Source organism: Protomyctophum parallelum (genome assembly GCF_964188405.1).
Source record: "Protomyctophum parallelum genome assembly, chromosome: 14".
Taxonomy (NCBI): domain Eukaryota; kingdom Metazoa; phylum Chordata; class Actinopteri; order Myctophiformes; family Myctophidae; genus Protomyctophum; species Protomyctophum parallelum.
This window is the reverse complement of record NC_139709.1, coordinates 40,415,728-40,429,395: the sequence shown is the minus strand read 5'-3', so window position 1 is coordinate 40,429,395 and position 13,668 is coordinate 40,415,728. Positions and strand designations below refer to the sequence as shown.

Here is a 13,668-nt window from a genome sequence, read left to right as displayed (position 1 = left end):
TGGTTACAGGATATGGCATTGAGGTTGTCCACGTTCTTATAGCTGCATAAGTAAGATGGACAGCAACCTACAGCTAGTTGCTCCCTGTCACTTTGTCCATTGTCCGCTATCTGTGTGTGTGTGTGTGTGTGTGTGTGTATACTGACTACTGAGTGTTTCTATGTGATGTGATGCTTTTTGACAAGTGCTCACTTAAAACACTATTGAAGGAAGCTTTCATTTTTTTGTATTCTTTTAAGACCTTGCAGACAACACTCAACCCTAATATGATGTAAGAGATTATAAATTGCTCTTGAAAGTGTTGTGGCTCTGTGATGCATCTTGCACTTTGCATTGAGCTGCTGACAGATTGCCCAACACTACAGCCACAAGGGCGAGAGAGAGAGAGAGAGAGAGAGAGAGAGAGTCGTTTTTTTCCTCTTCCTGAATGCATCATTAATCAGTTTTCATGATGCAGACAGCACAGTGACCTTGACCGAACCACCGAGGAATAACCCTAAATGATGATCGCTTTAACATTTCTTCTCACTTCCGCTCGGTCTCTCTTTCCTTCTCTTTGTGTGTGTGTCTGTGTGCACGCGCGAGCGCGCGTGTGCGTGTCTCTGCGAGCTTGCTTCACTGCACCATTCAACTTCATCTTGCGTAAAGCCTCTGCCACTGTGTCCCTCTCACTCCTCCCCCCCCAAAACGCACGCGCGCGCGTGCGTACACACACACACACACACACACACACACACACACACACACACACACACACAATGTGTCTCCTCCATATGTCTCTAATATTCTACCCTCACTGGCTTCCTTGCACAAACAGAGGCCTTGTGTAACTTGTGTTATAGACTCAGGCCTCCCGGTCTTCCCTCTCTCCCGGCGTGCCTATGGAGCTCAAACACCAGCTATAGGGCTCAAACGCTTCTGCTTAAAGCAGACACGTCCTGGTAGGGCAGCATCTGTTGTTGACAAACAGGGGCAGCTGTTACCTCAAGTACAGATGTTTGCCTTCATGGTGCTGAAAGATGTCTGGGTAAAAAAAAAAACGTCCTCACCAAATGGCACACGTTCTGCCATTGCAATTCAAGGATCTGAGGAAGTATCTGCCAAGCTGAACCTTCTGTTGCTCGTCAGTGTCTGCACAATGGAACGCTCATGGTGTACCGCAAGCAGGAACATAATGAGATGCAGTGTTTATTCCGGGGATTGATTCTAATACAGTAGAGCTTTGATGGGTATCCTGGAACAAATTTACATCTAAATAGCTGGATCGACGACAGAACCTCTTGTCCCCAACACATCATCTCTCTCTCTCTACTTGTTCCTGTTTTGTTTGTTCTCTTCTGTCATTTGTACTATTAACATCTGTGCCGATTTTGACGTCAGCAAATACAACAATCTTTTTTGTCCTCCTCTCCTCTTCTTGGAACAGATATCGACGCGCCCACTAACCTAGTCACTATCGAGGTAACAGAAGACACCGCTTATGTAACATGGGATCGAATTCAGGCAGAGATCGACGGCTACGCATTGAGCTATAGCTCTGTGGAGGGCTCCAGCGCGGAGATCTCTGTGGGGCCTGACGGCTCCGCGTACAGGCTGCTCGGTCTGAGGCCTGGAGTGCTCTACACTGTCTACATCTGGGCTGTCAAGGGGGACAGGGTCAGCAGGAAGTCTTCTACACAGGCAGAGACAGGTAAAACTGCTGCACCACAGGACGGTGGACAGAGGTCCAGGGGAGGGGTGCTCCAATAGGCTGCTTATAACTACAGCGGAGGACGCTCACTTCCGTAATATGTAACGTTTAAAAGCATAGCCTTACCCCGCAAAACAACACACGTGGCATGTCTACAATGGTAAATCACTCGCGCATAGTCTCCCTGCAAATTGATTCAGCAGGGGAACATGTGCACAGGATGACCTGTGTACTGACCATTCGTCAAATGCTCCCAGGTGGCGTGTTTTTTTTATGTTTTAAGGTAGATGGAGAGATGCTCAGTCTCTCCGCTTCTTACTTTGTTGTTGTTGTATTTCATTTTTTCTACTCACCTCATATAGATTTTAAATCACAGACATTGATTTCCCTACTGTACAGTAGGCTATGTGTCTGTTGTTATTATTCTTTTCCCATAGAGCTTTATAGACTTATTTCTTTCGTTCCTCTTCTTCAGAAATGGAAAATGTTTGAAAGCATTCAAGGTAGATATTGTACCCGTTGCACTTTCCTGCCAAAAGGGAAACCTCCACTTTAAGTTGAAGAGAGACTTTATCATAATTAGACTGAGAGGCTGCTTTCAAAGCGGTTTGACTCTGGGCCTGGGGTCAGATGTCCATGAGAGAATGCAGCTCACACAACAACGCTGACCAAAAGGACCAATAGCGAACGAAAGCGTTTCTCCTGTCTCTTAAATTGGCTTTCAGCTAGGATGGTTACCAGCTGTGCACTGAGTGTACATTTCTTAAGGCGTCAAGAGACGCTTGTGGTTTGGAAGGCTGATTTGCATGTATCTCCAGTTTTTACACTCAGCGAACAGTCAGAATATAATGTTATTGTATATCATGTGTTGAACAGGGAAATGACAAGGGGATCACTTTCCTTGTTCATTTCTCTGTCAAAGTGTGTGTGTGTCTGTCTGTCTGTCTGTCTGTCTGTCTGTTTTCGTAATCACTGGTCATTGGTCTTTTCTATCAGTTTTTCTGTCAGCCTAACTGTCCCATGCTGGATGAGGCTTAGATCAGAAGAAACAAGCTAAAACGGAGCGGGAAAATAATACATGCACCTTTTTCCCTTTTCTATTTCTTTCGACTTTCTTTGCCAGTCTCTGTTCAGTCTTTGTAGTATGTTTCTTCACTCTGCTGTTATTCCAGTACAGAAAACGTGAGAAGCATGCATGCTAGTTCCAATAACCTGAGTAATAAGTCAAACAGTGGGATTCCACACAGATGCTCACATCTGAGATTGGTTTGAAACCCACTTTATTGGATGCTGGTGGTGGTCGTGTTTGTGCAAGTTTCCCCTGTTGGGCCTAATGAACTGTGACATATGCTCCATAGGAAGCAAAACTATATTCTTCCCCTTTTATACTGTATGTTTTGTTGTAGCAAAATGTGTGCGTGTGTATGTGTGTGCGTGTGTGTGTGTGTGTGTGTGTGTGCGTGTGTATGTTAGTGGAAGAGCAACATGGTGACAAAGTTGTGTGAGACATTTGGTTTGTTGAGTTTTTAGATTTTCTTCATACGTATTGCCAGTGTGCCCGCTGCTCAGTCAGTGCCGTTTTCAAATCTAGTTCTAGTTTCAAAAAAAGTTCTGCATTGTGTCTGCACCAAGCAGAGGCTTGTGATCTCACCAGCATGACCCCTAATGACAACACCATATCGTCTGGCTGTTCTCTGGCAAATGGAAATGGAAACCAATGAATTGGGGACATGGATCACCCTGTATATGCAGCTGGGCTGCATATACTGGGCTCTCCAGGCGGCATAATGTGATACATTGATAACACTGACAGCATACATGGAGATTAAAGTATCATACAGCATCATTCAGTACTTCTCAAAAAATGACATTGACTAACAACAAGAAACCTTATAACCTCCCCCTACCAACTCAGAAGATATTAAAGAGGGTATGTGCGTGACATTATCATCATACCCGCAAGTTATGTGGGAACACCTACTGAGTGGCAAAAAACTACTTTCTGGCCTTGACAGCCCAGACATCCATCAGAAAAGTCCTATCTGATCACATTAAACAACATTAAATTACATTCAACTCACATTGCCGCTCGATTTTCCACTCACTTTATGCATGCACATACCCTCTATTAAAATGCATTAGTAGCTTATACAAACGTAGTTGCTTTACTGTATGTTTGCATAGAAGTAGTGTGGACTAACCCTAACTCCTTATGCAGACCTGGACACTCCTACTAACCTCTCGACCAGAGAAGAGACAGAGTCCTCTTTCCTTGTGTCGTGGGATCGAGTCCAGGCAGATATTGAGGGCTACATGTTGAGCTACAGTTCTGCTGAGGGTTCCAGTGAGGAGATCTCCGTGGGGCCTGACAGCACTTCATACAGGCTGGTTGGTCTGAAGCCTGGAGTCCTCTATACTGTCTACGTCCGGGCTGTCAGGGGAGACAAGTCCAGCAGTACGAGTTCTACAAAGGGAGAGACAGGTTAATATTGTCTTGTCGCTTGTAGTTTGCATCTAGTCGTTGTACTTACCTCACCTCACCCACTAACATCTCCCTCTAGAGCTGGACGCTCCTACTAACCTCTCAACCAGAGAAGAGACAGAGTCCACTTTCCTTGTGTCGTGGCCTCGAGTCCAGGCAGACATCGAGGGCTACGTGTTGAGCTACAGTTCTGCTGAGGGTTCCAGGGAGGAGATCTCCGTGGGGCCTGACAGCGCCTCATACAGGCTGACTGGTTTGAAGCCTGGAGTCCTCTATACTGTCTACGTCCGGGCTGTCAGGGGGAACAAGGCCAGCAAGAAGACTTCTACACAGGGAGAGACAGGTTAATATCGATCTAAATAAAAGTGACTAGGCTTAATCCATTGGTAAGTTTCCAGGTCTTCCATGATTAGGTATCCCTGCAGCAGTCTAGTCTTAACCCATTCTGACCTGAGACCATTTAATCACCTTTCTAGGGTTGGATATGTTGTAGAGACAATGCATGACAATTTGCATTCATTTCTTGCAATAGGAAAAGGCACAACGCTCGTAGTTTGTACTTTGTAGTTCGCATTAGTAGCTGCACTTGCTTTACCTCAAACATTAACATCTCCCTCCAGAGCTGGATGCTCCTACTAACCTCTTGGTCAGAGAAGAGGCCGAGTCCACTTTCGTTGTGTGGTGGGAGCAAGTCCAGGCAGACATCGAAGGCTACGTGTTGAGCTACAGTTCTACTGAGGGTTCCAGTGAGGAGATCTCTGTGGGGCCTGACAGCGCCTCATACAGGCTGGTTGGTCTGAGGCCTGGAGTCCTCTATACTGTCTACGTCTGGGCTGTCAGGGGGGACAAGGCCAGCAAGAAGACGTCTACACAGGGGGAGACAGGTTCATATTAATAAGAATCAGAATTATTAGGTTTAATGGTCAATTGACAGATACCTAATCAGTATTCGATGATTAGGTATCTGTTAATTTCAGCTGTGATTGTGTCTTAAACATTGAACCACTCCTCTTCTCTCTCTACTTACCTTTCTATGATTGGATATTCTGTAGACACTCTGCATAACAAATGCTTTCATTTCCCCGCAATGGGAAATGAAAGAACACTTGTAGCTTGTAGTTTGAATTAGTAGCTGTACTTGCCTTATCTCATCCACTAACATTTCCCTCTAGAGCTGGACGCTCCTACTAAGTTCTTGGTCAGAGAAGAGACCGAGTCCACATTCCTTGTGTCGTGGGATCGAGTCCAGGCAGATATCGAGGGCTACGTGTTGAGCTACAGTTCTGCTGAGGGTTCCAGGGAGGAGATCTCTGTGGGGCCTGACAGCGCCTCATACAGGCTGGTTGGTCTGAAGCCTGGAGTCCTCTATACTGTCTACATCTGGGCTGTCAGGGAGAACAAAGCCAGCAAGAAGACTTCTACACAGGGAGAGACAGGTCTTTAATCTGCCAGTTTCTGCTAAAAGACAATAGTCTGATTTACGCCAAATTCTTGTTGAAAACTAACTAAATGGCATCATTGCGGAGAAATCAAACAAACATATTGCCTTGCCGAAGTTAGTTTCGGCAGTTCTTGGACTTCCAAGATTTTCTAAGTAGCCGAACATCACCACAGTAACACCAGAGATATCATAACGACATGAAATGCATGGCACATGATGATAGCATGCAGGAAGCATTGCATAGCCTAATCGCCCCATAGGAATGAACTTAGAAGTAAATCACCCTCTGGGTACGTAAAGAGTAGAACCAAAGCAGGTGGAGGCTGGGGTGGAGCAGGTTTAAAACAGCAGTGATGTTATACAGGATCAGCATAGACAGTGAAACTGAGCGTGAAGGCTGTTTAAAAATTGGCTGCCAGAAAAGTAGAGATGTATTAGGAGTGATAGGCTAAAGGCAGCTACATACTGTACAGTAGTCCAACCGAACTCTTTCTGGTTTCAAAAGGGCTTGTCGATCAAAAGAAAATTCAGATCTAACAAAAGTGTGTTATAGGCTACAGCCAGGTCCCAGCCACTCTGCTCATATACTATAGTGAAACCAGTGTACAGCCAGCACTGGAACTAGTGGTTTTAACACCTGGATCCCTCTGGGAAATCTGTCAGGGAGGCAATGGAGGTTTTGCCATTTCTTGTGTTGGGTTGTGTAACTGTCTATACATGGTCACTCAGAGAGGGATTACAGAGGTGTTTGTACTGTAGGTGTATGTTCTGTCAGAACTTTCTTCGGCTAGTTAAAACTTCTTTGAGGTGCAAGAATGTCTAAACCTCGTTCTGAAAGGCACTGCGGAATTTCTGAATGGTGTCATTTTGTTAATCTTGCCTACTTTATCTTGATTTGAAAGGAAAATACACTATAGATACATTCACATCAACTCAAATATATTCAATATGAGATACATAAAACATACAATAAGGAGCTTTGGGTAATGAGTCTGATTAATACACATTAAGGAAGGAATACATATTTTAGATACTTTCGAACTCAGTACAACTCTTTGTACAAGACAATACAGGACTTTGGAGTGGTCACATCTTATTACACAGCTGGTCTGATCAATAGAGTCCAAATTAATACTGGCTGTAGCTGGCGTATCATGTTGCAGTTGTGTAGATGTAAACCAGGTGAAAATAATCCTGTTGGTCAAATGAAGTTGCTTGCATTGGTATTTTACTAAATCATTTTCATAACTAACCATAACTCCCCATGCAGAGCTGGACGCTCCTACTAACCTCTTGGCCAATTAAGGCCATATTCTAGTTGAAATTCCCCAAAACAACACAGGATTTCATTTCTGATCCTAAGCCATTTTAGATTTGATCCGAAATTCTGGATCAGACCTTCAGCAAGGGATGTAGGGAGAGCATGATAAATAAACAACATGAAGATGCATCTGTGAAGACTTCACATCAAGCTATTATTTTGGTGATGCCTCATTCAGACACGTTGATGCTTCTATTCAAAAATCAACCTTGTTTAGAAAATATATTACGTCACTTTATCGCCATGTAATATTCACCTTCTGTCTGACTCATGATACAATCAGCAGTTTAAATTAATGCATATCACACTGAATAAATGCTCCTGGTGCTACAACACCGGTTTTGGAGTTGTAACAGTTTTGGATGTAGTAAACTATTGTTTTAAGTACTCACTCAAAGCCTGTGTAGGCAACACATACTGTAGTCTGGTTCTGTCGATTTGGAATCACTCGTTATTACATTTATTGGATATGGTGATGGCAATGTACAGTATGTAGTTTGACTTGGTGGCATGGTTGTACTCATGATCACTGTTGCAGCAATATAGCAACATATCATCTTGACCATAGCTAAGCTAAACAGTGGTCGCAGCCAATAGTCACAGCAAATCCATCTTCTGTCATTCTATCTCATGGCGAATTTGTCACAGCTGTAAAGTTGAATTGTCAATAGTGGCTACCTGGCTCTTTAACTGTGAGAGGATGCGGTCATAGCCAAGCTCATGGATCTTTACAGTCTAGATGTATGACACGCCATTACAAAAAATATTTTTAAATAGAAACTACACTATAACTAAAGTCATGTTAAGTAAAATGTATTTAGACGGTACATTTAAAATAGAAAACCATGAGATTTATAAATCATACAATAATATGAGGCCACTGAGGAGCTATAGTTAAAGGAGATGATAAACATTAAATTCACATCAAGAAATGGAACAGACTATCATACTATACTTAGATTTAAAAAGAATAAACAGGCCTATACTGTAAATTGATAAATTTGGCTATTACAAAAACCTGAAAGGGAGTAAAAGAATAGGCTATAATTAAAATGTCAATTTTCTGACTCACAACCCAACAGATGCGGAGTGGCCACAGTGTAAGTGTATTCCACAGCTGGGATGATCAATAGATGCAGTCCAAATTAAAACCAGCAGTGGCAAACCTCACTTGGCTCAACTGTTGCCAAAAATAAAAACTTAATCTAGTTACAGCATAACGCTGTAGCGTACATTGCCAGGCAGTCTCAGAGCTTTGCCCCGAAACTGAAATCCCGTTGCAATTGTGCAGATGAAAACCAGGCCAAACACATCTTGATTGTTTAATGAAATTGCTTGCCTTGCATTGTTTTGCTACTTAACCATTCAACTAACCATATAAACTCCCCATGCAGAGCTGGACGCTCCTACTAACCTCTTGGCCAGTGAAGAGAACGAGTCCACTTTATTTCTGTCATGGGATCGAGTCCAGGCAGACATCGAGGGCTACGTGTTGAGCTACAGTTCTGCTGAGGGTTCCAGGGAGGAGATCTCCGTGGGGCCTGACAGCGCCTCATACAGGCTGGTTGGTCTGAAGCCTGGAGTCCTCTATACTGTCTACATCTGGGCTGTCAGGGGGAACAAAGCCAGCAGGAAGACTTCTACACAGGGAGAGACAGGTCTTTAATCTGATAATTTCTGCTAAAAGACAATATGGTCTGATCTGAGCAACTAAAGCTTGATTTATAGTTGCCTTTTCTCTATGTTCTTTCTGTAAAAGACCCGCAACGATTGGAAGGGGAGACAAGAATGCCAATTTCTGGTTGAAATTCTCAAAAGAAACAAACAAGCAAAACAAAAAACAGGGTTTTATACAGTATATACTAGTGTCTGTAGCAATACAGTTTGGCTTGGTGGTATTGTTTTACTTTGGGCATGCATGCTCCCTTGTCCCTACTGCAGCAATACAGCATGACAACATGAAATACATGGCACATTTAGAAACGTGCTGGGAGCATTGCATAACCTAATCGCCCCCTGTTCATGAACTTTGAAGTAAAAAACCCAAAGCTAAACCACCAAGACAACCACCAAGAGTTGGAATGAGAGCATGTGGTTGTAGCATCCATCTGCATTATAGATTTACTTCATGCCATAACAAAAATAACTTGATTTATATAGAGAATACACTATAACTAAAGTCATATTAAGTCAAATATATTCATGAAGAATGTACAGTAAAATCTAAAAGACAGTCCCATATAGAGATAAAACATGAGTCGTTGTGGTTAATAACTAATGCATAAATCACAAAATCATGTGATTCATCAATGTGTAAAGTAAAAAAATAAACAGGCCTAAATTGAGTTGTTGTAAAACATTGCAGTATACAATGCCAGACAGAGTTTTGCCTGAGACTGAACTCCTGTTGCAGTTAGATGAATATTAGGTGCGTGGAAATAATCCTGTTGCTCAAATGACTTTGCTTGCATTTGTGTTCTACTACTTGACCATTTTAACTAACCATAACTCCCCATGCAGAGCTGGACGCTCCTACTAACCTCTTGGCCAGTGAACAGACAGAGGCCACTTTCCTTGTGTCGTGGGATCGAGTCCAGGCAGATATTGAGGGCTACGTGTTGAGCTATAGCTCTGCTGAGGGTTCCATTGAGGGCATCTCTGTGGGGCCTGACAACTCTCCCTACAGGCTACTGGGTCTGAAGCCTGGAGTCCTCTATACCGTCTACATCTGGGCTGTCAGGGGAGTCAAGGCCAGCAGGATGGCTTCTACACAGGGGGAGACAGGTCTTTAATCTGATAGATTCTGATGTTGGTCTTCTATGAGCAACTATGGTCAAATTCTGGTTGAAATGATCAAAAACAAAACAAGATTCATGAAAAAAACTAATTCCGTCACATACTGATCGGACCCGCTATCCAGCAATATCACTTCACAGGGCGAGACAGGTTGATTCCGATAATAAGAATTATTTGGCTTAATCCATTGGTATGTTTTGTAGTCTACAGTGATTTGATAATTGTCAACATCAGCTGCAAAAGATCATGCAAACAGAATACTTTTATATGATCTGATCTGTTGTAGACACTGCATGACAAATGCTTTCATTTCAAGGCAATAGGAAATGAAACATCATTTGTAGCTTGTAGTTTGCATTAGTACTTGACTTACCTCACCCACTAACATCTCCCTCTAGAGCTGGACGCTCCTACTAACCTCTTGGCCAGAGAAGAGACCGAGTCCAGTTTCCTTGTGTCGTGGGATCGAGTCCAGGCAGACATCGAGGGCTACGTGTTGAGCTACAGTTCTGCTGAGGGTTCCAGTGAGGAGATCTCCGTGGGGCCTGACAGCGCCTCATACAGGCTGACTGGTCTGAAGCCTGGAGTCCTCTATACTGTCTACGTCCGGGCTGTCAGGGGAGACAAGTCCAGCAGGAAGACTTCTACACAGGGAGAGACAGGTCTTTAATCTGCCAGTTTCTGCTAAAAGACAATGGTCTGATTTACGCAAACAAGGCCAAATTCTAGTTGAAAACGAACTAAAATGTAATTAAAAACAGGATCATCAAACATCCGCTGCATTATTGTATGAGGTAGACCTATGATGACTTTCGGACAGTAATATAATCATCTTCCACCAAACGAGGCATGCATGCTGTTTATACATGCTGCTGTGCACATGGCTTTCAAAAGTATTTCACTTGAACCTCACTCCCATGAAGAGCCGAACCTCCTATACCAGCTGCATGAGAGGATATGCTCCCAACAAGCCGTGCCAGGTCACTGGTTTGTCGTAACTCACGTGTGCAGTGTAGGAGCAGTGGTGTCGGCACACGGTGCTAAGGGTTATGATGGGAAGCCAGCTCATCTGCACAATCATCTGGGAGCTCTAAGTGAATGCGGCATCTCTTTCAATTAGGCAGCAAACGACTGGAATTGTGGAATATAAAGTCATCTCGCCGTAACTCATCAGAAGCAGCCGGCGCTACTGGCAGGTTCGGGGGCCAGGTTCGGATAGGGAATCCATTGTGCCAGGAGAGGTCATCTGGGATGCATAAAAACCAGTGTTGTTACGCTTGTGACTTTACAGGACCCAATAACAGGCCCCATAAATAAGCCAGTCAAAACTTTTCTAAAAGCAACATTGACTTCAATAGAATTATTTTAATCTAATTGTCAATTTTCTGTTTTCTATTTTCTATTCTGTCATTTTCAATTGTCCTCTTCATCCAGTAGCTCTTAACTACTTAAACTCTCTAGTCTATAGTCTATATGTGAAACAGCCTTATTTCTCCATCTACACCGAATCTCTTTGCCACAAATAATAATAATAATCTTTATTGTCCCGAAGGATATTTGTCTTCACAATCTGTTCAACAGTTCAACACCCACATCAAAAACAACACAGAGCACATAACACCAAGACAAAAAAAAAAAAAACATGAGTTCCCCACTGTGTACAGAACCATCCTATCGGCGGGGCAGTTTGTTTAATGCCGCGATGGCTGAGGGGAAAAAACTCCTACTAAAACGGACCTTTTTCCAGGGCAAGGTCCTGTATCTTTGTCCAGATGGCATGAGGTTAAAGAAACAATACAGAGGATGATCAGTGTCATTTGATATCAGAAAGTGTGGGTGTAGGAAGTCCGATGATTTTGGAAGCAATACGGGTGATACTGAAAAGTTTGTTCCTGTTAGGCATGGACAGTATGGTGTAGAAGCATGCAGAACAGTACAACAGAACAGGTTGAATAATGCTTTTGTACAATAATAGCAGAAGATGAGGAGCAACAGATAATGATCTTAATTTACGGATTACATGGAGTCTTTGCTGAAAGCGTGACTGGATAGATGTAATGTGTTGATCAAACCTAAGTCTATTGTCCAGTGTGAGTCCGAGATATGTGAAGCTGTCTACCTGTTCTATTGTTTTACCATTAATGAGGAGTGGGTTAGCTGATCTACAAGCTCATCTGCTATTTTTTGTTGAATGTTCACCACCAGAATAGGCAAGGCATGCTGGGTTTCAAGTGGTTAAAACCTTCCTCTGGTTAAAAAAAAAACTTGCTTTATCTATACCAGACATGAGGTAGCAGTGCTACATTCTTCTTTATTGGATAATGACCAGAATCCCTGCAGCTTTGAGAGTTTGAGCCCTAGCACACTACACCCTGCACTTTGTAGTGCAGAGGGCAAGCCACTTAACTCTGGGAGATAACCGAGGTAATAACCACCCGTACAACCTCATGTCTGGGACACATCATCTTCCCTGGGGCTTCGTGTTGACAGCCAGAGCCTGTTGGAGACTAATAATCCCCCACAGCAGTTAAATGAAGCAGACAATCACTGGAGAGGATAACGTCCACGTTATCTATGGAGGCACATAATGGTTGGAAGAAGAGATGGAACAATGTGTTAATCTCTTGGTGACAGGACTGTTGATTCACGAACAGCTGTGCATGTCTGTGATTATCAAATCTACCATGTGTTATATAAATGATTTGACAGAAGGAAATATTACCATCAGAATTATTTTCTGTGTTTGAGAAACAGTCCAACTCTTATTTTCTCTAATCACAATGGCCCTGACATACCGCCCACACGCTCATTCTTCATTGCACTTAATGAGCAATAATTAATGAGCAGTTGAATGAATGACAGTATGGATAAATGAATGAATGAATCTATTAATCAGTCAATGTTTTTTTGTTTGTTTTTTTTGCATTTGAAAACCCTAAATAAGTCAAATAAGTAAATGACGTACTGTACAATGACGAACTGACTGACTGACTGAACAAATTAGTGTGAACACACATTACACTTCTGGTCCATTTCAAGTCTGTCTTGTCGCCTCACCTACATTATAGACATCGATGCCCCCAAGGATCTGAAGGCCACAGATGTGACCCTAGACTCTGCAGTCCTGAGCTGGCAGTCTCCCCTGGCCGACATCGACGGTTACATCCTCACATACAGATCTGAGGACGGCACGATGGAGGTACAGTAGGACAGAGTGCAGTTCACATTGACAGACTTGCAAGCAAAACGCTCAAATGCACACATGCACGACACACGCGGCGCACACAATTCTGAAGTGTGCTCGCGGGCCAACTTCAAAGGTTTCACCGTGATTTGTTGTCAGTATTTAGTGTGACACTTTGATTAGAAATGGGTGAAGACATTTAGATGCAACAACATCGAGATTCAAAATGTATTTTTTATCATCTGGCAAGTAGGCTACGTGTCAGTGGAGGATAGGCACTTTTAGTACATTTGAGTGTGTACTTGATATATAAAACATCAATGTGTACTGAAGCTGAATGACCTACAGATCAGATCAGCAGAGTACAACACTGTGGAGTTATACCAATTACCAATACAGACACACAGACACAACAGCCCTTTTCAGAACTGAGGGACATATATAGGCCTGCAGTGTCTCAGTGAATCTTGTGTAAATCAGATGAAAGTATATAATATCTCTGCATTTGAGGCCACAATCATACCTATTAGTATTTAGTAAGTATAACTGTACAAATACCATTTGAATTACATTCCATTATTTTCAGAGTTTTGCTTCCAAATAACACAGGGGACATAAATCTGAGCTCTGTGTAACGCTGACCTCTAGTGGCAAATTATGACAAATTTCCATTCAAAGCACTGTATGTTGTTCTGATCATTGCAGCGAATGTTAACGTTCTGGTGTAGTGCATTCTAAGTGCTTTGAATAATAT

At 42.9% G+C, this 13,668-nt stretch overlaps 1 protein-coding gene across 5 annotated transcripts in view; it reads left to right on the top strand.

Moving 5' to 3' along the window:
* The window catches only part of tnn (tenascin N), a 55,105-nt gene that overhangs the window by 32,221 nt on the left and 9,216 nt on the right, over positions 1-13,668 (top strand). For 2 of the 5 annotated variants that reach the window (XM_083782362.1, XM_083782361.1), the window contains exons 9-17: positions 1,427-1,690; positions 3,909-4,172; positions 4,252-4,515; positions 4,793-5,056; positions 5,345-5,608; positions 8,329-8,592; positions 9,455-9,718; positions 10,129-10,392; positions 12,799-12,929. In XM_083782362.1, coding sequence (XP_083638488.1) covers positions 1,427-1,690; positions 3,909-4,172; positions 4,252-4,515; positions 4,793-5,056; positions 5,345-5,608; positions 8,329-8,592; positions 9,455-9,718; positions 10,129-10,392; positions 12,799-12,929 — 2,243 coding nt within the window. The remainder of the gene's footprint in view (positions 1-1,426; positions 1,691-3,908; positions 4,173-4,251; positions 4,516-4,792; positions 5,057-5,344; positions 5,609-8,328; positions 8,593-9,454; positions 9,719-10,128; positions 10,393-12,798; positions 12,930-13,668) is intronic. The other 3 variants (XM_083782363.1, XM_083782364.1, XM_083782365.1) reach the window with 3 other exon arrangements.